The sequence below is a fragment of the Myotis lucifugus genome, unplaced genomic scaffold (genome assembly GCF_000147115.1).
Source record: "Myotis lucifugus unplaced genomic scaffold, Myoluc2.0 scaffold_700, whole genome shotgun sequence".
Taxonomy (NCBI): domain Eukaryota; kingdom Metazoa; phylum Chordata; class Mammalia; order Chiroptera; family Vespertilionidae; genus Myotis; species Myotis lucifugus.
Window position 1 is genome coordinate 213,420 of NW_005871748.1, and position 25,564 is coordinate 238,983.

The 25,564-nt window shown below is 53.9% G+C and overlaps 1 protein-coding gene across 1 annotated transcript in view; it reads left to right on the plus strand.

Moving 5' to 3' along the window:
* LOC102431549 (general transcription factor 3C polypeptide 1) overlaps positions 1–25,564 on the plus strand; it is an 87,135-nt gene that overhangs the window by 58,474 nt on the left and 3,097 nt on the right. The window contains 18 exon segments of the mRNA XM_023746579.1: positions 1,634–1,731; positions 2,554–2,650; positions 2,766–2,943; positions 5,681–5,846; positions 6,236–6,371; positions 6,830–6,911; positions 7,046–7,234; positions 8,828–8,985; positions 11,060–11,202; positions 13,611–13,692; positions 15,359–15,471; positions 17,294–17,356; positions 18,100–18,193; positions 19,047–19,219; positions 20,398–20,685; positions 21,243–21,502; positions 23,096–23,376; positions 24,541–25,087. Coding sequence (XP_023602347.1) covers positions 1,634–1,731; positions 2,554–2,650; positions 2,766–2,943; positions 5,681–5,846; positions 6,236–6,371; positions 6,830–6,911; positions 7,046–7,234; positions 8,828–8,985; positions 11,060–11,202; positions 13,611–13,692; positions 15,359–15,471; positions 17,294–17,356; positions 18,100–18,193; positions 19,047–19,219; positions 20,398–20,685; positions 21,243–21,502; positions 23,096–23,376; positions 24,541–25,087 — 3,148 coding nt within the window.

A 25,564-nucleotide genomic window follows, 5' to 3' on the forward strand; every position in this document is an offset into this window, starting at 1 on the left:
AGTCCGCCCCTTGAGTGTGTCTCTTGGGAAGGTAGTTGGGTGGTGTTTGGACATGGTCTGAAGCTGTCCATGTGGTGCACTGGCTCTGGGTCCTCCTGGAAGATTCAGGCCAAGGTCAGCTGCTACCTGTGCCCTGCCCAGTATATACCCCCACCCCCCCACCCCATGAGCTACAAAGCAATCTTCAGATGGCTGCTACTTGTGCTGGGCTTGGAGATGCCCAGGAGAGGCCAACCTGCACACCAAGGTTGGCTGCGCTAGTGGCAGGCCTGGGGCCACTTAGTGAGAGGTACAGGCATGCAGCATGCTGAGGCCAAATGCTACTTGTTTAGAGATTTTAGGAAAGTGTAGTGTGAGCCAAGATGGGCCATTCATATGGAAAAGCCACTGGAAACAGCTTGGGTGGGCCCACAAGTTGGATGAGGCTGGGTCTCAGGGAATCACCAGAGCAGGATGAACAGTGTTAGCCAGGTTGATGGAAACTCAAATATGGAGCCCAGCCTGCTGGCTCTGTGGGACAGAGAGCTCAGTGAAGGAACAATGGCTTCTGCCAGCACTTCTGCCTGGCAGAAAGGTGCCCTTGCAGTTCTCACCTTGATGCCAGTCAATTCAGTTCCTCCCTGTATATCCCTGGTGCCTTTCCACCTATTGCTCCAGTGCTGGAGCTTAGAGCACATGAGTCCAAGTAAGTCTGTGTGGGCCCTTTAAGAGGAACTGCCTGGGACTCCAGCAGCCCTCTGTCTCACTTAGCCACAGTCCCCGCTGGTTTTTACAGCCAGAAGTATGGGGAGTTCTTTCCTGATACTGGAACCCTAGGCTGGGGGGGCATCGGGTGGGGCTGGGACCCTCGCTCCTCAAACCTCCACAGCTGAGATATCCCTCCCTACCACACATGGGTGTGAGACCAGCTGTTCTACATCTCCGCCCTTCCTATCAGTCTCAGTGTGGCTTCTTCTTTATATCTTTAGTTGTAGGGCTTCTGTTCAGCTAGATTTCAGGTGGTTCTGAATGGTGGTTATTTTTTTGTAGTTTAGTTGTAATTTTGATGTGCTTGTGAGAGTTTCCAAGTACTGCATTTACCTGTGCTGCCATCTTCATCTGTTTTTAAAATATAAATGAGTATATTCCCATGTCATCCCCTGGAAATATTTTAGCTATTTGATTGCCCATTAGCAGTATATGAGGGCAGTGTGGCAGATGGGCTGGAAAGGAGAGGTAACATGATTGAAAGCAGAGATGTGGGAGGTTTGGGGGAGGCAGGAAGGAGGAGGCGCCATCACCATAGGGCTGATGGGCAGGTTGAGAGAGGTTGCAGACCAGAAAATAGTGGTGTGTTTTGCCCAGCTGGTGTTGCTCAGTGTTTGAACATCGAGCCATGCACCAAGAGGTTGCTGGTTCGATTCCCAGTCAGGACACATGCCCGGTTGCGGCTCAATCCCCAGTGAGGGGCATGCAGGAGGCAGCCAATCGATATTTTCTCTCATCGATGTTTCTATCTTTCTCTCCCTTCCCCTTCCTTTCTCTCTAAAATTAATTTTTAAAAGATTAAAGAAAATAGTGGTAAATGTTTTTTCACAATTCTAGCAATTCACTCTGGTCTTGAGGTTGAACTGAACCCTAAATCACCTTGCAGGTGGACAACCTGGATGAATTTCTGAATGACCCTCTGAAGCAGCACACACTGATCCGCTTTCTCCCCAGGCCCATCCGGCAGCAGCTCCTGTACAAGAGGTGAGTCCCCGGAACAGACGTAGAGTGGCCGAGGCTCCCTGCACGCCCCTTGAAGTTAGGGTCTGAATCCTCATTAACCAGGAAGAGGAAAGGTGTCTGCCTCGCTGGTTGTAAAGATTCGAGGTTTTCATTAATTCAGCCACCTGTGAGCCTTCTAAAGCCCGGGCAAATGAAATGTGGGCTGGTAAATTTCATACTTGATTTCAAGGTTCTTTTAAAGCAGCAGTTCTCAACCTGTGGGTCGCGACCCCTTTGGGGGTTGAACAACCCTTTAACAGGGGTCACCTAAGACCATCAGAAAACACATATATAATTACATATTGTTTTTGTGATTAATCACTATGCTTTAGTTATGTTCAATTTGTAACAAAGAAAATACATCCTGCATATCAGATATTTACATTATGATTCATAACAGTAGCAAAATTACAGTTATGAAGTAGCAACGAAAATAATTTTATGGTTGGGGGTCACCACAACATGAGGAACTGTATTAAAGGGTTGCGGCATTAGGAAGGTTGAGAACCACTGTTTTAAAGTAAATTCTGCTGATAAAGTCTGCAAGCCTTAATGTGGTTTTGTCCTGTTACTTTTACTTTCTAACCCAAAACCCCAGTTAGAATTGATGCTCCATTGCCCTTGTTGGGTGTGGGAAGGGCAGTTCTGGGCTCCAGTACTGTGCAGGCCCAAGGCCAGTCCTCCAGGTCCCACCAGGTAGAAGAGGAGAATAAGTGAGGTGCACTCCTCGCCCCAGATGCAGACCCCCTGACCACAGTCAGCGTGTGGTGTGACTGGATCCTGCTCCTCCCCTCTGTTTTCCAGGCGATACATTTTTTCAGTGTTGGAGAACCTGCAGAGGCTGTGCTACATGGGGCTGCTGCAGTTTGGTCCCACAGAAAAGTTTCAGGATAAAGATCAGGTAATATCTGTCAAGCCCAAATTGAAGTGGTCCTGACCGTTAAGCACAGTTTCCAGGCGACTAACCTGAGGCTGACTCTGAGGTCTCTCCCGCCCCATCCCTGCCTGCCTTGCAGATCTTCATTTTCCTGAAGAAGAAGGCGGCTATCGTTGACACCACCATCTGCGACCCACATTACCACCTCGCCCACAGCAGCCGGCCCTTTGAGAGGCGTCTTTATGTCCTGAATTCAATGCAGGATGTGGAAAACTACTGGTTTGACCTGCAGTGCGTCTGCCTCAACACCCCTCTAGGTACCATCTGTCTTTGCTGGTCCTCACTGTTTCCCCCCCTTTCTGTGGAACAACTGGAGTTAGAGCTGGAGAGGACAAGATGATGCCTCGTGGTTTTCAGGCTCCCGGAGGCCTATCGTGTCCTTGGGGCTCCCTTTGAAAGAAAGCCCAAGCAGCTCCACTTGGTCTTCATTTATGTGTTCATTCAGCAGGTGTTTGTGAGCAACTCAGCGTGCATTTCCTGTGCCTGACCACAAGCAATGAAAGCACACCTCGTCCCTGCCTTCCTGCGACTTCATTCTTGGGGAGAAGGCGCGCACACACACACACACACACACACACACATACACACACACCCCCCGAGGAAATAAGCAGGGCCATCAGCTGAGGGCATTTGAATGAAAGGTCAGAGGCAGCCTTTCTGAGGAGGAGACATTTGAGGCTGAGCCAGCCGTGTCCAGAACTGGGAAGAACATTCCAGGCACGGGGAGCAGCAAGTGCGAAGGCCCCAAGTGTGGTTGGAGAAACAGAAAAGGCCGCATGGTGGGAAGGAGAGTGGCAGCTGAGATTGGGAAGTGGGCAGGAGGCAGACGCTGGGGCCATGCAGGACACGGTGGTTTGGATGTGTTCTAAAAGCCCAGGAAGATGGTGGTGGTTGTAATCAAGGAGTAACAAGGTCACTATGCCTTTCAGTGCTTGCCCTGGAGAACAGACAGGGACAGGAGTAGGAGAAAGGCCAGTTGGGGCTGACTCGTGCCCCAGAGAGATGCACACTGTGACGGTGATGGAGGGGCAGATGGGGAAGGCTGGGAGGAAGAACTGTCAGACTTGCCGGTGGGCGAGTTGGGCTTTGGGTGGGGCCTTTGCTCGCATTGTTTTCCTCTCCAGGATGTCCCCAAGCCCCTGCTCACCTCGCAGGTGGCCTCTCCTATTTCACGTGTCTCCTCTTCGAGAAAGCCTTCCCAGCACCTTTACTGTCATCGTCTTATTTCATTCTGTGGCTTCTCTGAGCACAGGACATTGGCTTGCATCCCCATGGTGTCTCAAAGTGCCGGGTACACAGTGACTCCCGTAAATGTTTGTCGAGTGACTGAGGGTTTGTGGGAGCTATAGAGCCTCCCTTCAGCCCAGTGTGCTTTCCTCGAAGCCAGTTTTCAGCTGGTCTTTTCTTGCCAGTTCTACCAGGAGAAAAAGGATGGGCATCGGATTTGCACCCGGGAGAGACATCTGATCCTCCTCCTCCTGTCACAGAGCTGCAGATCAGTGTTACATGCTGGTTTTTGCACAGCAAGGATTACATACTTGTTCCGTGGAATTGTTCAGGGTCAACAGCGTAATGAGCACTTGTATTTAGAGCCTTTAATGGGTCCAGACAAATTTTAGGACAGTGTGTGTCACAGGCTCCCCTGGCATTCACTAGTGAGCTAGGCTTTTACTATTTCAGATTTTAACTTATCCAATTCCCCTGCATTTTATCCCTAGATGAAAACTTGTGAGCCAGTGTGTTATTTGCACCAAAGATTTTCAGGCTTAACAGTTGGTGAATTTCCATCCATCCCTTTTAGTGTTTGGGAGCAGACATGTGGGAGGCTTATTGAATCCATTAATCAGACCTTGATTGTCCCATCATTTAGCGAACATGTGAGGGGTTCCCCAAGGATGAGGGGAAAGCACCATCTAAAAGATGTGAGCATCCTTTAGAGCAGGGGCTCCGGACACAAGTGTGCGCAGCAGCACCTAGGAGCCTGAAGTGCAGGTTCCTGGGCCCCGTGCAGAGGTTTGGACTCGGCAGACCTGGGCTGGCCTAAACCTGCATTCCTACCAGCAGCTGTGCTGCACAGAAGCGTCACCTTAAGTCCCCTTAGGTTCAACTGTCCATTCAAATGCATGACCTTGGATAAGCTCTTTGTAACCTCCAGACTTTAGGGGACTGTGTTTCACAGTGTCTTCATTTGTAAACTGGGAATACCACCACCACCTTATGGGCGGAGGCGAAGCTTCACCCAGAGGTCTCTGTAAACTTGGCTGAGGGTGGGGGGGACATGGCCTCTTCCCACAGCCCCTCCCCCACCCCATCAAGTCTCCAGATGAGCATGTTATGGGAGGGTCTTCGATAGTCTGCAAATTATCATCACCTTCCCTTGCCCTATTCAAGCAGCAGTTTTAGTAATAATTTAGGTTTTCTTAGGAGAAATGCGATCTTCTTTATTGTGGAATAACTGAACGTAATCGCTCCACTGAATGAGTGCCCCTCTTGGGCACTCGGGAAACAAGAGGCTGCTCCTGGCTGCTCTCGGGGAAACTGATGCCGCATCAGCTATCTGTCCCATCCCTGCCGCCCCGACCCCTGCAGCCACAGCCCAGTGCGGTCATTTCCATTTACTGCCTCCTCTGCCGGCACACAGCATGCCCACGGGGCCCCCAGGAGGGAAGGCATATGGTTCCTCTGCTCATAACTCCCCAAACATACTGTGTTCTTTGGTTGCCTATTTGCCCACCCACCTTAATGGCGTTCAGCCAGAGTACAGGCCCTTTTCTCAGTCCCCCTCAGTGTCTAACTCTTCCTCCAGCTCGCTCCGGCACCTGTTACAAGGCATTTTGTGCAAAGAGGTTCTACCAGTCTCATACCTTCTCCTCTGTTTGGGGGACCCTGGTCACAGAAAGGGAATCCATTCTTCTCTGGCCACCCAGCAGGCACGGTGGCCCGCCAGCGCCACAGCAGGAGGGCGACCTCAGTAGGGCTTGTTTGGTTTTCCAGGTGTGGTGCGCCACCCGCGTAACAGGAAGGACAGCAACCCAGAGGACAGCAACCCAGATCAGGGTGGTGATGACAAGGACAGTCTGCAGAAGGAGCAGAAGGAGCAGGAGAGCGCCATCCACAAGCACAACCTGGAGCGCAAGTGCGCCATGATGGAGTACTCCACGTAAGTCCCTGTCCCTTGACACGCTGTCCCCATGTGCAGGGTCATGGCGATGCTCATCCCACAGGCTCTGGCTCCCTGTTGGGCTTCAGCTGTCAGACCGGGAGTGCCTGAGCTACAGCTGCAGATTGGTGGCCACCAGCCATATCTGGTCCCGGCCATACTCTAGTTAGCCCAGACATTGTTTAAAAAAACAAACAAAAATGAGTCAATAGCCAAAAATTCAAAATTTGGGAATTTTACCTAAAATTTGGGGGTTTTGACAAGTTCTTCCATTCTGTCAGGTGTTTTTCTGTCAGGGGAGGTAAAAGCTAGTTGTGGGAAATGCCCTCACCTGCTCCTCAGACTCTCCAGTTCTGAGGAGCACTCTTTCTCTCTATCTCCCGCCTCAGGGGCAGCCGTGAGGTGGTGGATGAAGGTTTGATCCCCGGGGATGGGCTGGGAGCCGCTGGGCTCGATTCCAGTTTCTATGGACACCTAAAGCGCAACTGGATCTGGACCAGCTATATCATCAACAAGGCCAAAAAGGTGGGCTTTTGAGGTGTGGGTGCGCACATCCCGGCCACCACCCCCCGGGGCTGCCAGCACCACACATCCTCTTGTCCCTTTCCCAGCTCACAGTTCCTGAATTGGTAAAACCAGGAGTGACCAGAGACACAAATATTTACTTCCATGTGTATCGATAGCCTGGACTGTTTTCCTTCTCAGCTGATTCTAACTTATTCTGTGATGTGGACAGGTGTTCCTTTTTAAAGGAGGAACAGAAAGTCTGTGAGACAAAACTCATACAAGAAGGGCGCGTGTGCAGTTAGAAAGTAGCTGGACAGGAGATCCATGTCCTGCAGCAACCCTGCCAGCCTCCCGGCAGGCACTGCGCAGCCGTCCTCAGCTTCTCTGTCACACTCACACTCCTTGCCTTTGTGTCTCTGGGCTCCTGGGGTTCATGAAACCGCATGCTTCATTCCAGTGCCGCACTTGCCTTGTAGGAGAACGCCGCTGCAGAGAATGGGCTCACGGTGAGGCTCCAGTCTTTTCTGACCAAGCGCACGTTGCCCCTTGGTGCTGGAGGTACGTGTGCGCCAGTTCCACCCAGAACAGACATGGTACTAGCTCAGGGCCAGCATGGCCGCCGCACGTTTCATTTGGCTTCTGGCCTTTGCCGAGCTCATCTTGAAATGCTCATCTCCTGTGATTACTTCTAGGCAATGGCAGGTTGGATATCTGGGGAGAAGCCAGAGCAGGGTCCGAGCTCTGTGTTGACCAGGATGAGCAGTTTGAGATTGACCAAGAGCCCACGCTGGACAGGAATCAGAGAGTGAGGGGTGGCAAAAACCAGAAGCGGAAACGGCTGAAGAAGGACCCTGGAAAGAAGATGAAGAGAAAGAAGAAAGGTTATATGATGATCATTTATGTTTGCCAGGCCTTGTCTTTGCACACTCAGGCTCAGAGACATGCAGCGGGCTGGCGCCGCTGGGCCCGAGCTCTGCCCTCCATTTACAGTGCTCACTCTGTGGTTGCCCTATTTTCCAAATCCAGCTGCCAGACAGAGATCCTGGAGTTTCCTTCACGCTGCCCCCTGCTTTCTCTGTGTTGTATGAGCCTTTTCACTAGTGACTGGCTCAGTAAAACTTCTGACTTCATCTCAACCGAAAAAACCTTAGCAAAAGTCCATAGCAAAATCTTCATCATAACCAGCTAAAATCCTATTAACCTTTTGGTTTACTTTTAATATCTGCATTTATGCTAATCAGGCCAAAGTTTAAGGCTTGTATATTTAAATTAGAGGAAAGATGGGTCCTGGAAGCCTGCAGTCTCTTCTGAGCTCCGGAAGCTCTGTGTGGTACCCTTTGCCCGCACTTTGGCTTCTTCATCTGGGCACTGTTTACAGGGAAGGAGGGCAGTGAGGAGAAGGGTCTGTTGTTATGTCACCCAAGTGGCTGTGTGTTTTCGCAATGATCTGATAGCTAGCAATTTCAGATGAAAACAGTGTTGAAACAGGAGCCTGCTTTCGGTGGCTTATTTGGCCGCTGTTTATAACAAACAGCCTGTATCAGTTGAAGTGGCCGCTCAGTGTAGCCCATCCAGATATGTGTCACATCAGCTTGATTCACAAAGACCTGAGTTCATTACAAGGCAAAATACAGTGTGGTATTGCTTTGAACCCAAATTTTCCCACCCTGCTTTTCTTCTGCCTTAATTTGGAAGATCACTAAACAGTCCTTTGAAATTGGCAGTAGCACATGGCAGATACTGTCATTAGTGTCTCCCCCAAGAGGAGGAGACCTTGGAAAAGCCAGTGGGTACGAGTTCAAGTTCAAATCCTCGGCCTGCTACTTAGTTGTGTGACTTTGGGCAAGTCGCTATGTCAGATTCCTCCACTACAGACCCAGGATAATAACTATATCTTTCTCATAGGGTTGTTGCAAAGTATTGTAAGTTCATATATGTAAAAAGCTTAAATCAGTGTTTGGCACATAGTAAATATTCCATCCTGTTAGCACTGTTATCCTTTATTAGCTCCATTGTGCCAGGTGCAACACTAGATGTTTCCGTCTTGTTCGGTCCTCAAGGCAGCCCTGTAGGGTGGCCTTGTCCCCACGGTGCACCAGAGTTCACACATCTCTGAGGTCATAGAGCAGCGGAATGGTGGGGTCCACTCATTTGCCAGGTGTGCCCTGAGCGTGCTCCACAGGCTTCTGTGGAGGTGCCTTAAAGGGCTTGGAGACTGGCAGACAACCAACAGGAGGCTGCATTCAGGCTGCCCAGCCCGTCCGTGAAATTCCACCAAAGAGAAATGGTGAAGAATCTGTCGGGAGGGGCTGCGTCTTTTGTGGTTAGTTATACAGCTTCCGGGCCCAGTGAGACTCTGATAACTGAAACCCTTGGTCAAGTCTTGCTAGCTGGGCAGAGACCTTCCCCTCTCCAGAGTGACAGCTCCCCACCAGTTGTTCTAGGCTCACTCCCTTCTCCCCTTGTGTTCTTAGAAGAAGTCCAGGAAGAAAAAAGCAAAAGTCTGCGTTACCATGATGAGGCCGACCAGAGCGCCCTGAAGAGGATGACCCGGCTGCGTGTCGTGTGGTCCATGCAGGAAGACGGGCTGCTCATGCTCTGCCGAATTGCCAGCAACATCCTCAACACCAAGGTACTCGGCCACCGTCCCCACCGTCCCCCGCTCCTCCCAGCCTCCCGCCAGCCGATCTGCTTGTCCCTTTCAGGGAGCTCTTTCCTGTGCGACCCACACAGGAACTTTGTGGCCCATGGGGCCGCTCATCTCATCTATCCCAGCTGGTCTCTGGGGAAAGCATTTCCCAGAATCCTACCAATTACAACCGCTCCCATTTTTGCACATTTCTTTCCAGCCTTAGGCTAATACATACGAATCTTTGCCTGGCTGCAGGCAAAGCAGACCATAGCTGTTCTCTCTTCATCAGGAATCTAACTAACCCTTTCCCGTTCCCTCCTCCCACCCTCACATGCCTGAAAAATTGTGGTTCCTCTTTCAGTAACTGCTCCTCCTGTATGGAAAGGCTTCACTGATCCTGTCTAGTGGGAGTGATCTCTGTGTTCTCCCTCTGCCCCTTGGACATACACTTTTTAAAAAAAGTTTTTTATTTATTGATTGATTTTAGAGAGGAAAGGAGAGAGAAACATCGATTTGATGTTCCACCCACTTATGCATTTATTGGTTGGTTTTTTTGTGTCTCCTGACTAGAGATTGAACCCGTAATCTTGGTGTATCAGGATGATGCTCTAACCAACCGAGCCACTCAGCCAGGACATATATTTTGGACATACACTGCCTCTGTTGCCTCTGGCACTTCTTGGCCCACTGGAATGGCTGTTCCTTAAGGCAAAGAAACTTCTTATTTGTTTTCATCGCTGTAACCCTCAGCATGGTGCCTGCCCCACACTGCTCATCCAGTCGGTATTTGCTGAGCAGTGTGGAATGGTGCAGCGGCCTCGCCCGACTCCAGCTTGCACATGGTTCACTCCTCTGCCTTCCGCACCACAGTCCCCACACTCGTGTGTCCTCCCTGCCTGTGTCCCTGAATTCCCAGTGGGTGGGGAGGGACTTGCTCCCTGTCTAGCAAACTCTCCCTCTTTCCTCTGATGTCACTGCCTCCAAGAAGGTTCCACAACCCAAACCAGAGTCCATCTCCTCGCCATGCTCCCCAGAGCAGTCTCACCACTCATGCTGTCTGGTCCCACTTTGCAGCAAGGCCCGGGAGAGCAGTCCAGGTGGGCGAGTGTCCCATCAGGCTGGGTCACAGAAGCCACCAGGAGAGTGAGCTCTGCCATCGTCCAACCCAGGGGCTTTGGCAGGTGGTAACTTCCAGGGAGATGGTGAGGCAGCGTCATCAGAGCCCCATTGGCGCTTCCTGCTCTCAGCCGTGACAGCCAAGCGAGGTCTACTTCGAGGTCCTGTGCCACAATGCTCTGTCCACAGGCTCGTCAGACCCCTTGACCACCTTCCCTGACTCTCACCCTCAGCCCCTCCTAAATTCCAACCAGTCCCTTCTCTAACAAAACACCTGAAGGGGACTGTTTCTGTCCCCCGTTTCTGTTCTCTGCCTCTATACTGGCTTTTTCATCACAACATGGGCGAGCGGTGTCTCCCTCCACCCACCCTGGATGCCATGGGAGGAGCCAGGAGAGGCCTGCGCCTGAGGGGAGGTGGACCTCCACTCACTCACTTGCACTTACACCATATTCGTAGGCTATTCATTCTGGGGCCATGAGAAAATGCCTCGTCTTCAAGCTCCTTCCTCTTCTCGGCTCTGCCTTCCTGCGTGACTGAGGTCCTGAGTCTGCTGACCTAGTGCATTCTGGGTCTGCTAGTGTAACAGACAGAATGTTTGGAGCACGCAAACTCTGTAGCTAAGCCTGTGAAACCCTCCAACTGAGCACCTTTCACATGTTCATAACCTCCCCTCTCGTATTGTCCTTCTAGTCAGTCCTACACCCAGCACCCTCTGAGCACCAGGCTTGTCAAAAGCACCTTCCCCACAGGACTCTGGGGCCTTGTTTATTCTTCTCTGCCCAGCACCTCACTCTGCCAGGCACGTTGTTAGTGCCAAGTTAATCACAGGTGGCCGTGCGGAGTGCCCGCTGGCGAGGGAGGCTCCACAGAACACCTTTGTCCACTGTGTGTGTCAGTGACCCAGGCGTGGGCTCCGAGGACCCTGATCTCCCGTCTGGCTCTGTGTTTGATCCAGGTGAAGGGCCCTTTCGTCCCCTGGCAGGTCGTGCGGGACATTCTGCACGCTACCTTTGAAGAGTCTTTGGATAAGACCTCTCATTCGGTTGGCCGAAGAGCTCGCTACATAGTCAGAAACCCACAAGCCTACATGAACTACAAGTAAGCCTTACTGAACGTCTTCCCTCCAGGACAGTGCTCCGAATGTTCTGGCTCACTCTGCTCCTCCCTCGTCCGTTTGCGTCAGGGTCGGGGTGGAACCCTGAGAGCACGTGGAGCTGCTCCGTACACGCCAGCGTCTGCCCGTGCTGCTGCTCATTAGGGAGATCGGCCTAGATTTATTGAGGGCTGGGCCCAATTCTAGGCACTTTCTCACGCAAAGTATTGTTTAGATCAGGGGTCCTCAAACTACGGCCCACGGGCCACATGCAAATACAAATATTGTACTTGTTCCCATTTTGTTTTTTTACTTCAAAATAAGATATGTGCAGTGTGCATAGGAATTTGTTCATAGTTTTTTTTTAAAACTATAGTCTGGCCCTCCAACGTTCTGAGGGACAGTGAACTGGCCCCCTGTTTAAAAAGTTTGAGGACCCCTGGTTTAGATGTTAGGAAAGCCTAGGGAAGGAGGTTACAGATGGAGAAACGGGGCCAAGCAGGCTGGTGACTTACTGGATACCACACACTTAGCACGTGGAGAAGGCGGGGCATCTGCCAATGTCACCACTGTTTCGAGCACTCCGGGCAGCTCCTGATGTCCCTGTTGGTCACAGACCTCACTGCGGGAGCTAGCTAGGCAGGACTGGGGTCCTCGGATCACGGACTCGGCCGTATAGCAGCAGAGCTGGGTGTTCCCTAAGGGTTTCCCAGCCAGGGCCTGGCTGTGTGGTGGTGTGAGCTGGCTGGGTCACATAGCACCCCCTTGTGGTTTGTCTTTTGCCAGCGAGGCGGCCCCCTCCCCCCATCTCCTCACAGGGCCCAGACTCCTCCTCCAACTCCTCCACGGGCATGGGCTTGAGTGGGGGGCACCAGAGAGCGTCCAGGTGTTGGGGGAGGTGCCCAGGCATAGCAGCCAGTGTGAGAGTGTGGCCAGGACGGGAAACGTGGAGGGGTGGGAAGTGCCGCCTCCACCCACTGGTAGAAGAGCTTGGCTCTGGGTTGGTTCTGAGCCATGGGCTGCCTGCCGTCAGTTAGGCCCAGCCCTGAATTGTGGAGGAAACTCAACTCAGCCCAACTTTCTCAGCCTTGGCACTGGGCCATCAGGGCCAGGTCACTGTTTGCCAGTGGGCTGTCTTGTGCAGTGGTGGAGGCTGAGCAGCATCCCTGCCTCTGCCCACTAGATGTCAGCACCTCCTCATGTGTCTCTAGGTGTCCCTGGGGGGCGGGGGGGGCGGGGGGGGCGGGGGGGGGGAGTAAATCAGCCCAGTTTGGAGCCGTTGGGTTCCACACACAAGGGGCTTTCCCATGTGAAGCCACTGTCCCCTGTGCACAGAATCTTAAACTCTTCTATCTGAAAGTGTTCTGATCACCTGGTTCAAACTCTCCTTTTTCCAGAGTAGAAACAGGCCCAGAGAGAATAGGTGAGTTGTCCATGGCCCAGGGAGTTGGCAGTGAAGTGAGCCCTGGGCCCGGCAGGCTGCAGGGTGGCAGGCCTGGGTCTCCGTCTTCACTGCAGTCAGAACGTGCGATCTAGGACGGGGTTCTCCACTCAGGCCGTTTCCTCGCCCGGGAACAGGATCGTAATTCCAGTAGGGCTTGGCACATGTGTGACCCCGGCGTCCCTCCGCGCTTACAGTGGAATGACAGTCTCTCTGCCGGCTCTTTGTGCAGGTCGAAGTGCTTGGCTCATAAGAGGCCAGCAAACTCTTGTTGTCTCTTCCTCCATTTCCTCTGGGCAAGTCAGGCTCCCTACATCCTGGTGTCTGGAGGTCTGTGGAGCGGACAGACAGTGCTTGGGAGGATGTTGGAGCTCTTGACAATAATGAGCACCAGTGCCTGTGTGAATATTTTTAAATTTACAGAACACTTTCACACAAGTTGTCTCACTCGGTCTGGGCCAAGTTCCTGGGAGGGCAGTTGGAGACACTGGTCTCGGCTTACACATGGAGGACAGAGGCTCAGAGAAGCCAAGGTGTAAAGTCTGAGCAGTGATCAAGGTGTAACCTGACTCAGGCCTGGCTTGAATCAGGTTTGGCTAAGCCCAGATCCTTCGTTTTTACAAGTATAACCACACAAGAGGTATATAAGAAAGTCACGCTTTATGGTTAGGCCAGTGGTCGGCAAACTCATTAGTCAACAGAGCCAAATATCAACAGTACAACGATTGAAATTTCTTTTGAGAGCCAAAGTTTTTAAACTTAAACTATATAGGTAGGTACATTGTGATTAACTTAATTAGGGTACTTACTCCTAAGGCTTAGGAAGAGCCACACTCAAGGGGCCAAAGAGCCGCATGTGGCTCGAGAGCCGCAGTTTGCCGACCACTGGGTTAGGCGAAGCCAGAAACGTTAGACCAGAGGTCTGAGCGTGGAATCACTGCAACACCAGCCTCACTGATCTTCCCTCTGCAGGGTGTGCCTGGCCGAGGTGTACCAAGATAAGGCCCTTGTTGGAGAGTTCATGAATCGAAAATGTGACTACGAAGACCCAAAGGTAGGCCCGGGCGGTGGCTGGGCTCAGCCTGCTCTCGGGCAGGCTTTCTAGGTCCTGGTCTGTCCCCTGGGGCGCACGGTGCCTCGCCAGCCTCACCAACATGGGGTTTCCTGCTCTTTGGGGAAATGGGCTGGGCAGGTCTTGGACTTTGGACATCATTGGATCTGGCTCCAGGATCCGTTTTTAAAGATGATTAGAATTTGACGTGCAACTTTGCAGTACTGCTGTGCCTTGGCCTATTTTTGTTAAGGAAATAGGGCAGCTCTGCAGAGTTATAAGCAGCTAGACTTCCTGGAACGCTTGCAGATGAGACTCTGAGTGGGGCTGGCACAGTGGCTGACAAGGAAGGGCCTGTCTTTACAAACCCAGATGTCTCTGCTCTTCAGCTCGGAGCCCACTGCGTCGACGCTCACTGAGCTAACACCAGTCTCTGCTGAGTGTGTCAGGCCTTGGCCAGGCGAGGCCAATCAGAACGGAGGGCCAGCCCTTCCCTCAGAAAGCCATGGGGTAGTGGGCTGCGCAGAACAGTGGAGTCCCTGAGGGGAAGGCACGGGTCCGAAGGAGAACCAGGAGTGCTTACGATGCAAGGACAGAGAGACTCTCAGGGGCTTGAGGCTTTGTTTTCCCGTACGCCAGGCCGTCTAGAGGAGGCAGTGTGGGCAGGTGCCGGCGGGGGAGGCAGGTCCGTTCTGTCACTGCACTTCCAGTCCATAGCAGTCAGCTCTCCATCCTCAGGCCAGTCCCCTCGTCGATGCTGCGACTGGAGCTCAGCCCCTCACAGCAGAACCCGAGGGCAAGAAGAGCTGGGGAGGGGCTGCACTGGGCCCACTGGGCCTTGTATCATGGAGGGACAGCCTTTCCCAGAGACCCCCGAGGTTGCCGCCATTGGCTTAGACCTGTCCTGACTCATCCAGCTGGGCTGAGGGTGCATCCTCCCCAAACCCGGTTGGAGCTGGGTCCGCTCCTGAGAAAGATTGGGACGAGGAAGTAGGCTGCCAACGGCATCTGCTGCAGAGAGCTTCCCGGAGGTGTCGGCAACTGAGCCCAGACTCTGAGATGAGGAGGTGGCCCGTGGGTGTAGTGCTGGGAGGGCCGCAGCGAGGTGCAGCAGGGAGGGAGGGAGTTCATCCTGGATGGACACATGGTCGGTTTCTTGGCCACACCATGGAGGATAAACTGGAGGAGTGAAACTAGAGGTGGCAGGGGAGTGAGGGGCTGTGTTGTGATTCAGCCTGGAATGGGATGGTCACAGTGCAGGTGTACAGAGGGGACTGGTTTGGGTCCATGGTTGATTGGAGGCGGGGAGGAGAGGAAGGAGGTGGGCGCAAACAGAGTGAGGGAGGGAGGAGCAGACCTGGAAGGAGGCGGTGATGGGGTATAGGCTTGCTGCTGGGGGTTGGGGTGGGACACGGGGGCATCCTGGGGACTGTGTGGACAGTTGGGGTCTTCCTGGGGCCGAGGGCAGAGCTGCCAGTGCAGTTGTGAGGGCTGTCAGTGTGTCCTCCTTCCCAGGTGGACTCGGTGGGCGGGGAGCCGGAGGCGGGGCAGACAGCACTTCTCAGTTAGTGTTTCTGGGCAGAGTTGGTTACAAGATTGTCCTTGACATCTCTACTGAAGCCGCCCTTCAGGGAGGAAGTCCTAACACCTCATTCTCTCACATTAAAAGGTGTGTGCCAATGAGTTTAAAGAATTCGTGGAGAAGCTTAAAAAGAAGTTTAGTTCCTCCTTAAAGAATCCTAACCTTGAAATCCCAGACACACTCCAGGAGCTGTTTGCCAGGTAAGGTTCTTCTGGGGGTTCAGTGTGGTCCTCGTGAGGCAAGAGGAAATGTCACCGGCCCCAGGCCAGTGGTCGCACGTGGCCTTGCAGCTGAGCCTGCTGGCTGTCCTGACGCTGGGCCACCTCATCTCGCGGTGAGCTGGGAGGCCACTGCCCCACTCCCGGCACTCCCATTCATCCTCCCTTCAGCCCTGCTGCTGACTTAGTTCAGGTCGGTGTGCTTCTGCTAAGATTGCTCATGTTAGCCCTGCCCGTGTACTCAGTGGTTAGAGCGTCGGACCACACACCAAAGGGTCTCGGGTTCGATTCTCCGTCAAGGGCACATGCCTGGGTTGCAGGTTTGACCCCCAGCCCCAATCGGGGCGGGTGTGGAAGGCAACTAATCAATGTGTCTCTCTCACATTGATGTTTCTCTCCCCGTCCCCTTCTACTCTCATAAAATAAAATAAGATAAAAAATAAATAAAATATAAAAATGCAAATTGCTCATTTCACATACAGGGAAATTCTGAGATGTAAGGAACTTGCCCAAGGTCACGGTGCCTGTGAGCAACCGGGCCGAGATTTGAACTTGGGTGGGTCTGACTTCAGAGCTCCGGCAGTTTCCAACTCAGCCACTCGGCGCCTGGAGAAAACGTGCTTAGGTTTGAGCACAGAACCCCGTGCAAGTGTAAAGCCCGGTGTCTGAACCACACCTGTTTCCTCTGCTTAATCCCAGTGGGAATCCCCTCTTCGCCATCCTCAGTAATACAGTCTCTCTAGGAAAATTTATTTCTGAGTTTCTTCCGGTAAGGAGATGGCATTCATCGATAAGTTCCAATACCTGATTCTGTTGGAGATTTATTCTTTCATACGATCAGCAAATAATTTATATTGGGCTGCTATATGCCAGGTCCACGGATTCGTAGTCATTTCCAGGGTTGACACCCTTGAGCTATTTGGGGAGTTTTGGTTTTTTAATGGCAGTGAACTGTGCCCCCGATTCCCCAATAGCACGGTTTATATTCACATGTCCTGTTCACCTCTCTGTAGCTTTAAAAAAAACAGAAATAATCTGTAATTTCAACACCTAATACAGCCATTCCCTTTTGGGGTATTTTCTTCCAGTCTTCTTTCTTGTGCTTGTTTTTAATCATAATGAGCCCACAAGTTTATATCCTCCCTTAACAATTAACAGTAGCTCCCTGCCTATTAACATTGTCTTGTACCGCTTCATAATTGTCCATAAATGAACATTCCTCATTTTTTCAACCCTCATTTTTTTTACATGCTCATTTGATAGCCAGAACATAGTATTTTCTCATTTTAACTTATAGGTACATATTTTCATTTTAGTAAGTTTAACATTTTTTCTTATTTTTTAAATTTATTTTTATCAAATGTATTGGGGTGACATTGGTTAATAAAATTATATAGGTTTCAAGTGTACAAGTCTATGATACATCATCTGTATGTTGCCTGGGGTGCCCACCACCCAAAGTCAAATCAACCCCCTCTACCCTTCACTACCCTTCCACTCCCCACCTCCACCCCCCGCTTTACCTCTGGTAACCACCATACTGTTGCTGTATCTGTGAGTTTTTGTTGGTTTGTTTTTCTTGTTTGCTCATTTGTTGCTTTCAGTTTTACATCTCACATATGATGAAATCATATGGTTCTTGCCTTTTTCTGTCTGACTTACTTTGCTTAGCATGATATTCTCAAATTTAACATTTTTTAAACATTTCAGCCAATAAATGGCCATCTTGAGCCAGCTGCAGCTTGGTTAGTGAAGGTCTGCTATGTTGCATGGACATGCTTTTTTGTTGTTGTTTCTTATGCAGATACCGAGTTTTGGTGATTGGAGACCAAAAAGATCAAGGAAGGAAGGAGGACAAACTTAATAGGCAAGTACTGACATACCGAGTGCCTTTCCTCGGCTATCTGACTGGGTTGCCTACAGCCTAACACAGGGATCATCTAGGGCCACTCCAGCCTGCCCCCTGCTTTTGTATATAAAGTTTTATTGGAACACAGCCATGCCCATTCTGTATTGTCTGTGCTGCTTTCATCAGCACATCAGAGTTGAGTGGTTGCGATGAGACCAGATAGCCCACAAAGACTAAATTATGTATCTGGCCCTTTACAGGAGAAGTTTGCTGACCCCTGACCTCCAGTGTAACTGGCCTGGGCTTAAGTGGGCTGTGGAAAGGGTCTGAACTCTCAGCCCATGAGCTTCCTGAGCAGAAGTGGTTAGAAAGCCCAGCTTTCTCCCTGTCTTGGATGAGCAATATTCAGTTTGATTTGAACTCTGTGTTTCAGTGAGAAGCCTATTCCCTTTAGAGAAAAACTTGTTTAAAATGGGATGAAAAGAACATATAAGCAATTAACCACATTTGTTAATTGTCATGAAAACCTATTTCCAGGTTAGGTCACCCCCCTTACCCCCTAGGCTGACACATTTTTCCTGCAAAAATTGACCAGTTAGTAAGGCTTAAAGCCCATCATGCGTTTTGTTTTGGTTAAAAATAGTTTGGGTATTCAGGTCACTTCTGTGAGATCGGAAATGTTTTTTCAATAAGAACTCTGTCTACCGAGCTTGCCCGGTGCTCTGTGGCCTCACGTTCCTGTGCTGCCCCTTCTCTCTCAGCATGGATGACATCCACTACCTGGTGCTCCAGAACCTGATCCAGAGCACGCTGGCCCTCTCCGACAGCCAGATGAAGTCCTGCCAGTCATTCCAGGTGCGTAGCGAGACCCGGCAGCAGGCTCGGGACCAGGGTCCCTGCAGAGGCCGGTGCCATGCGAGGTTTTGCTCATTCTCTTCTCCGCTGTGTGGTGCAGGGCCCTGAGTTCTCCCGAGACTCTGGCCCTCACTTCTTTCACCTTTAAAGTGTGGGCAGAGGACCCAGTGACCTCCAAAATCCAGTGCTTTGATGAGAGGTGGACTTGGGAGGGGGTGCGGCTGAGGTGGGCAAGGTCCGCTCGCAGGGGTCCTCGTCCACCATAGAGAGGGTGGACATTCTGCCTGCAGGGAGAGTCCCTGAGGTTTGAGGTACAGACACACGTGTGACCTAGGCATCCAGGGGTTACTTTGCTGTGGAGGATAATCAGGTTGGAGGAGGTAGCACATGTGGAAGCAGGGACAGCAGTTGGCTGGAGGCTGCAATGAGAAACTATGGCAGCGTGAACTCGGTGGTGGCAATGTAGGCAGCACGAACCAGATACACTTGGGAACATATTGTAGGAGTAGAGCCCCCAGACATAGGACGTGTTGGGCGAGGAGTAAGAGAAAGAGCAGATCCCTGGTGATTCTGCGTTGATTCCTGGTGTCTTTGCATCTTAAGAAACAGGTGTGGGTGCAGAGCCTTCCTTTTCTCCAGTCGCCTGTCCTTCTCTGGTCTCAGGTGTGACATGATGGTGGGGGTAGAAGTTGACAGGCTTCCCCCTCACACCCCCAGGTGTCAGCTCTGGCCTCCCCGCCCCTAGTCCCCGTGCCAGTTGCTTCCCCTACAGACGATCGGCTCAGGCTCCTAAGCACCTGCCCGTCCTGCTGTGCCCCTGCCCGCCGCTCACCCCCGACTCGCTGTGTTGCAGACGTTCCGCCTGTACCAGGAGTATAAGGACCAGATCCTGTGCAAGGCCTTCGTGGAGTGCCAGAAGAGGAGCTTGGTCAACCGGCGCCGCGTCAACCACACGCTGGGCCCAAAGAAAAACCGGGCCTTGCCCTTCGTGCCAATGTCCTACCAGCTGTCCCAGAGCTACTACAAGTGAGCACCGCGCAGGAGCCCCGGGTCTGGCCTGGGGAAGGGCAGGGCCCATGTCAGATGCCAAGCTTGTGTGGGCATACGGTTCACACTAGTGGTGTTTTGTGTTGGGGCATTTACCTCTTGCCGGTGGTCTCCCTTTGTCCTGTCAAATTGGATAAGACGAGTTTCTGATGTACTGCTTGGTCCGGTTAAAAGTGCACCCTCCTGTTGGGCATAACCTCCGTCCCTGGTCCTCTCACTCAGGGCGCACAGCTGCCCATCTTGCAGGCTCACGGGCTGTGAAGCTGTCAGGTGTTGCTCAGACAGCCGGCCGCAGCACAGCAGCGACCTGAGCGCTGGGGTGCACTGTTGAGGGTCTCTGCCCTGGGGCCCCTCCTGCCAGGAGCACCCCTCAGCTCACTCATGGCCACAAGCCTGGCTGGTCTGGTGTTCTGCTCCCCCAGCCTCCTTAACCACCCCCTAACAGTCCTGGGAGTTCTCCGTGGCAGCTCTTCCCGGGCTGGCTTCCCCACTCCATGCTGGCCTCCTGACCAGACCTGCAGTGGCTGCATTCGGAATCAGAACAACAAGCTGAGGATTAACTTGTTCCTCCCCTAAATGCCATCCTGAGTGGCTCTCGGTCCCCTTTCCTTTCTGGAGAGTGGCCTGGGCGGCAGAAGACGAGTCCAACAAGGCCATTTGACCTTGAGCCCATTCTCATCTGTGAGCTGAGAAGCACTGGTCACAGATCAGGAGGCCTGTGGGCCCCTCCCTCTGGCCTAGACCTGCTGTCTCTGCTGTGACAGAGTCTTGGAAGGTTGACTTTGGGCAGAGGCAAGGGCTTGACTCTCCACAGTCGCCCTTGGAGACAGGGGATTGAGCACACGCGTGTCCCCTCCTCTCTGTATGGTTCAGGGCTTGCCTTATGTAAAGATTATTACAAAAAGTACATCACCGCCCCAGTTTGGCACCTTGTATAGTGAGTGCCTGGGGGGCACAGAGTTAGATGAAAAGACGTGGCCTGCCTTGAAGGTGCTCAGGTGAGTGGGGAGGAGGGACGCCGAGGGCTGAAGTGCGGTGCTGTTGTTTGAGGGGAAGGGAAGCGGCGTGTGTTTGGACCACAGTGGTCTGCAGTGCGCACAGCTTCCAGGTGAGGGCTCCCACCCGGTACTCAGCAAGGCCCTCCCTTCTGTCTGTAGGATCTTTACGTGGCGATTTCCGAGCACCATCTGCACTGAATCGTTCCAGTTCTTCAACAAAATCCGGGCTGCTGGCAAGTTGGACCAGCCTGATAATTTTTCCTTCAAAGACCAGGATAGTAACGACTCCCCAGATGACCTGGTGGCATTTTCTTTGGACGGCCCTGGGGGACACTGTGTGGCCGCCCTGAGCCTCTTCTCTTTGGGCCTCATTTCCGTGGATGTCAGGATCCCCGAGCAGATCGTGGTGGTGGACAGCTCAATGGTGGAGAACGAGGTCATTAAGAGGTAAGGGCTGCGCCTTGGCCGTCTTTTCCTCATCCCTGTGGCGTCTGCACTTTTATTTGCTCGGTCACCTGGTCTGCATTCATGCCACAAGCACGTGCTGGCTTTTCCCGTGCTGTGTCAGCACTGGGCATTGGCCGGCAGAGCGTAAGTGATGCCTTCGGACTGGTAATTCCAGTTCCACATCAATGCAGGCCCTTTTGCTGGGGCCTCTGGCGCCAGGGGAGCCAGGGGCGTGACTGCTGTGCCAAAGGGGGGAAGGACATGGTATAGTGGCAAGAAGGGTTGACAGAGAAGGAGGGATGGCACAAGTTCCTTGATGGTGTAATAGCTGAACTGGGATTTAATGGGAAGTAGGCATTTTTGTGGACAGAGACTAGAAAGGTTTTTCCGGCAAAAGGAACAGCCTTGCAAAGGGCCAGGGGTGTCCACAGAGACCACGGCTGTAGCTCAGGCCTGGTCACAGGCACTGTCTGCTGGGATTGTGTGCCCCGGGAGGGAAGCAGGACAGCGGGTGGGCAGGGCCTGAGCTCGGTCATCGGGGCACTTTCTCCTCCCAGCCTGGGGAAGGACGGCGCCTTGGAAGAGGATGAGGACGAAGAGGAAGACTTGGACGAAGACCCGGGGGGCAAGCGCCGGAGCATTGAGGTGAAGGCCCCCCAGGCCTCCCACACCAACTACCTGCTGATGAAGGGCTACTGTGCCCCCGGCATCGTCAGCACCCGAAACCTCAACCCCAACGACAGCATCGTGGTGAACTCCTGCCACGTGAGGTTCCGGCTCCGCTGCAGCCCCAAGCCCACCCATCTCAGGTCCACTGGTAAGCGCTGCCCCACACCCACCCAGCTCAGGGGGCCTGGTGAGCGCTGCCCCACGCCCACCCAGCTCAGGGGGCCTGGTGAGCGCTGCCCCACGCCCACCCAGCTCAGGGGGCCTGGTGAGCACTGCCCCACGCCCACCCAGCTCAGGGGGCCTGGTGAGCGCTGCCCCAAGCCCACCCATCTCAGGTCCACTGGTAAGCGCTGCCCCACACCCACCCAGCTCAGGGGGACTGGTGAGAGCTGCCCCACGCCCACCCAGCTCAGGGGGCCTGGTGAGCGCTGCCCCACGCCCACCCAGCTCAGGTCCACTGGTAAGCACTGCCCCACGCCCACCCAGCTCAGGGGGCCTGGTCAGCGCTGCCCCACGCCCACCCAGCTCAGGGGGCCTGGTCAGTGCTGCCCCACGCCCACCCAGCTCAGGGGGCCTGGTCAGTGCTGTCCCACGCCCACCCAGCTCGGGGGGCCTGGTGAGCGCTGACCCGGCCTGGCCCCAGGCCCTGACGCCCACTTCCCAGCTCTGTAGGCCAAGCTGGCCAGGGCTACACAGAAGGAAAGCACCTCCCAGCCCGTTGGCTAACTCGAGAAGCACGTTTCCCAGATGCCTTCCTGCTGCCAGTCAGTGGAGCCCCAGCTGCGCAGCCTTCTCTCGCCATCGCCCATGCACCTGCTCCCAGCCCTGCCCCCACGCCCCAGGCCTGGCCTGTTAGGCGGGGCAGCTTTTTCTCTTTTTCTGTCTTTAGTTCTTCTTCTGGTTCCCTTTGTAACCAGATGATGCATTTGTATGAAACTTCTAAGTATTTTGAGTTCTTGCTGTGAAAAATGAGTATTCCCCTTACATTTCATTATCTCTCACCTCCTTTCCTCCTCATTTTTAGACTTCTTCTTAGTTCCATTGATTACCTTTGAAACTTCAAATAACTGACTTGAACCTCTGTTTCCTGTACCCTCAACTTTAGGCAGTCTCTCCCCTTGGCATAAAGCGCGGATGTTAGGGCCCTCCCTCCCCTGCATGTCTCGTCCTCCTTCCCACCCCTTTCCTGCCTCTGTCTGACCTTCTGTATTTTTACAAATTGAGGTGGATGGTGTTACCTTTGTTTTCATAACCACAGTCAGTATCCTGTGCTTTGTCTGGAGCTGGACCCGGGCAGGGTAGAGCTGACCTAAGACTGTGGTCTTAGCAGAGGCACCTTCGCAGGAAGCAGCAGGAAGCAGCCCGGCTAATGTATGCAAAGCAGGGACTTAGGAAGGTCCGAGTCTCTCTCAGGCTGTGAGGGGCTGTGAGCACAGTGTCGGGAAGGGTGGGGCCCAGGGTCAGCGAGTTGAGGACCTCCCTCCAGAACGCTGGGGTCACAGTTTTCGGACCCCACCCGCCTCTGAGTCTTGAGCAGAAGAATTATACTGGCCCCACAGGAATCCAGCCCTGGTGGCTGCAGTCAAGGACCCAGGGGCATGTCGCAGGGACCTGACTGCCAGGGCCCACCGTGTCCACCGTGGAGGTTTGGGAGCGGCGAGTTGCGGTGGAGCTGCCCTGCTGCAGTACCACTGATGCGCTGGCCTGGGGCGGGCTGACCCTCGTCCTCCTGTCTCTGCAGCCCCTGCTCTGGAAGAGCTGACAGTGGGAACCTCCTGCCTCCCTGGCACGTTCACCAGGCTGATCCACCGCCGGGAGGACACCTGCAGCTTGGAAGAGTTTGTGCACCAGGTGGCGCTGTCTGGCTATAAACCTGCCGACGTGTCTGCCGCCTTGGAGGTCCAGGGGGCCATTGCAGCCGCGGGATGCTTTGGGGTGGACAAGGCGGAGCTGAGGAGACGCTTCTCCGCCTTTGAGAGGGCAGATGGTGAGCGCACCAAGACCTTCACAGACTACGTGCAGGTGAGCTTGCACACAGGTAGCCTGGGGCAGCCGAAGCACTAGTTGCGGCTCACAGGCCAGGGGCACACTGCAGGTGCGCTGCGTGTGGGGCGTAGCGTGTAATGTTTTAAAAAATTGAATTCATTGTCACCATTTAAAAATAGGAGATTGGCCTATAACCCAGCTTCTCCTGCATGTTAAGAGGTCTGTGCACACCGGGCCTTGCTCCCTCAGCCCACCTGGCTGGAGCCCTTTTCTCACCACTTTACCTGCCTGGACCCATTAGCTTCAGTGACCCTTAAACCCAAGACTGTCACAGCAGAAGGGCCTTTTCAATGGAGTGCCGTGGGGCCTGCTGCCCTCCTCGCACTGTCCGTAGTGGGAGGCAGTGGTGATGTCTCGGAGACGCCTGCCTCGCAGTGTCCTGGGGGAGGGGGAGGAGGAAGGCCGTAGCATGTTATCAAACAAGTTCTTACACGTGCGAGTGCAGAGGGAGAGGTGGTGACAACTGCTGTCCGTGGGGGTCGCTTATTCATGGGCATCTTGGTGCACCTGGAGCCGGGGGGGTGGGGAGGGCGGGATGGCTCAGGGGGCTCCCTGAGCTCCTGGTGCCTGGCCCAGAGGCCCGAGGGCGAGTGCCCACTGCTAACCTTCCCCAGACCCACTAGGCCTGATAGAGGCTGGTTCCAGGCAAATCCGTGAGCCCCAAGTTGTGGGTTTTTAATAGAAAATGTAAAAGAAAGATGATGGTGACACCCTGTGCCACTCCAAGGGTCAGCTCCTGGGTAAGGACAAGGACTTGGGAGGAGGGCACAGGAGACGACGAGGGGCTGTCGTTCGTGTGGAACAAGAGTGGGTTTTGCAGAACTTGGTGACGCTCGGAGTGTTGACTTCTGTGGGAGGACGCTGGCCGGGCAGGAGACCTGTAATGTCACATCAGGTTCGAGGGTGCAGTTCACGCATCTGACCTGTTCTACAAACAGGCACACAGCCTAGAGGGAAGGGACTGCCCCAGGGCCACACGGCCGCTTGGTGGCTGCCTGGGGCTGGAAGCCCCGCCTCCTCCTCGTGTTTCTGCCTGATGGCCCTGGGCACTTGGTCAGGACACTGGACATCAGGCAGGGGACACAGACCCTGATGATCTGGGGTCCCGCCCAGACCCAGTGTGTCCCCTGCTTTTCCTAGGACCTCTTGGAGCGACATCAGGTGCTGGAAGTCGGCGGCAACTCCGTTCGCCTGGTGACCATGGCCTCTGCCCAGCCCTGGCTCCTGCACTCGGTGCGGCTGAGAGGGAAAGAAGAGGACACAGAAACTCAAAGAGAAGACCCCCAGGCCAGACCCCCGGAGGGGCCTTCCGGAGAGGACGACCCTGAGAGGCAGGCACCACCTTCTCAGGGCTCCCAGGGCAGCAAGAGGCGTGCCAGCTGGGCCAGCACCGACCCGGTCATTCCAAGCGGGGAGACCGACCCCGAGAGTGCCCAGGGGCCCCCAGCCAAGAGGCCCACGCTGCAGGACGTGCGCTCGGGCCCGAGCCCCAGGGCAGAGGAGGGGGCAGAAACGCCGGCACCTGCTCTTCCTGGAGCTCCTGAAGACACAGGTGCAGGGGACCCCCTCCCAGAAGCATCAGAAGCCAGACAGGAGGACCAGGAGGGAGTCGGGGTACCCGGCTCCACAGGCCAAGAGCAGCTGAGCTGTCAGGCCCAGTTTCCAGAGGGTTCAGAAGACGCGAGAGGTACAGAACCTTGTTCCTCTCCCCGGCCCCCCACCCGTCCATTCTCTGTCCCTGGGCCTGCCCGTCCTCTGAGACCGGGAACCTTTACTTCAGCTTCCATCGGCTCACCTGGAGGGAGAGGACTTGGTGCTTCCACTCGAGGGCAGGGGGCTCTGCAGCTCCTGAGCAGGCCTGGGGTCCCGGCAGAGGCTGGTGGCCCTGGAGCAGGCTCTCCACGTCCCGGTGGAAGGGGCAGTGGCAGGAATAGGAGGTGCCCCCTTCCTTCAGGCCTGGCCCTGGCTGACCCTGCCATTTCCCTGTCCGCATCGCAGCAGGGGCCTCCTAGGTGGCTTCTCGGGATGTTTTGTTTGGGGGCTGTTTCTCCGAGGGCTTTACACGCACAGCTCTGTGGTCAGGGCTCTTGGTGGAGGACGAGGCGTGATCGCCTCCGCTGGGCTCTGGGAACAAACCCACACAGGTACCCGCGGTCCATCCCAG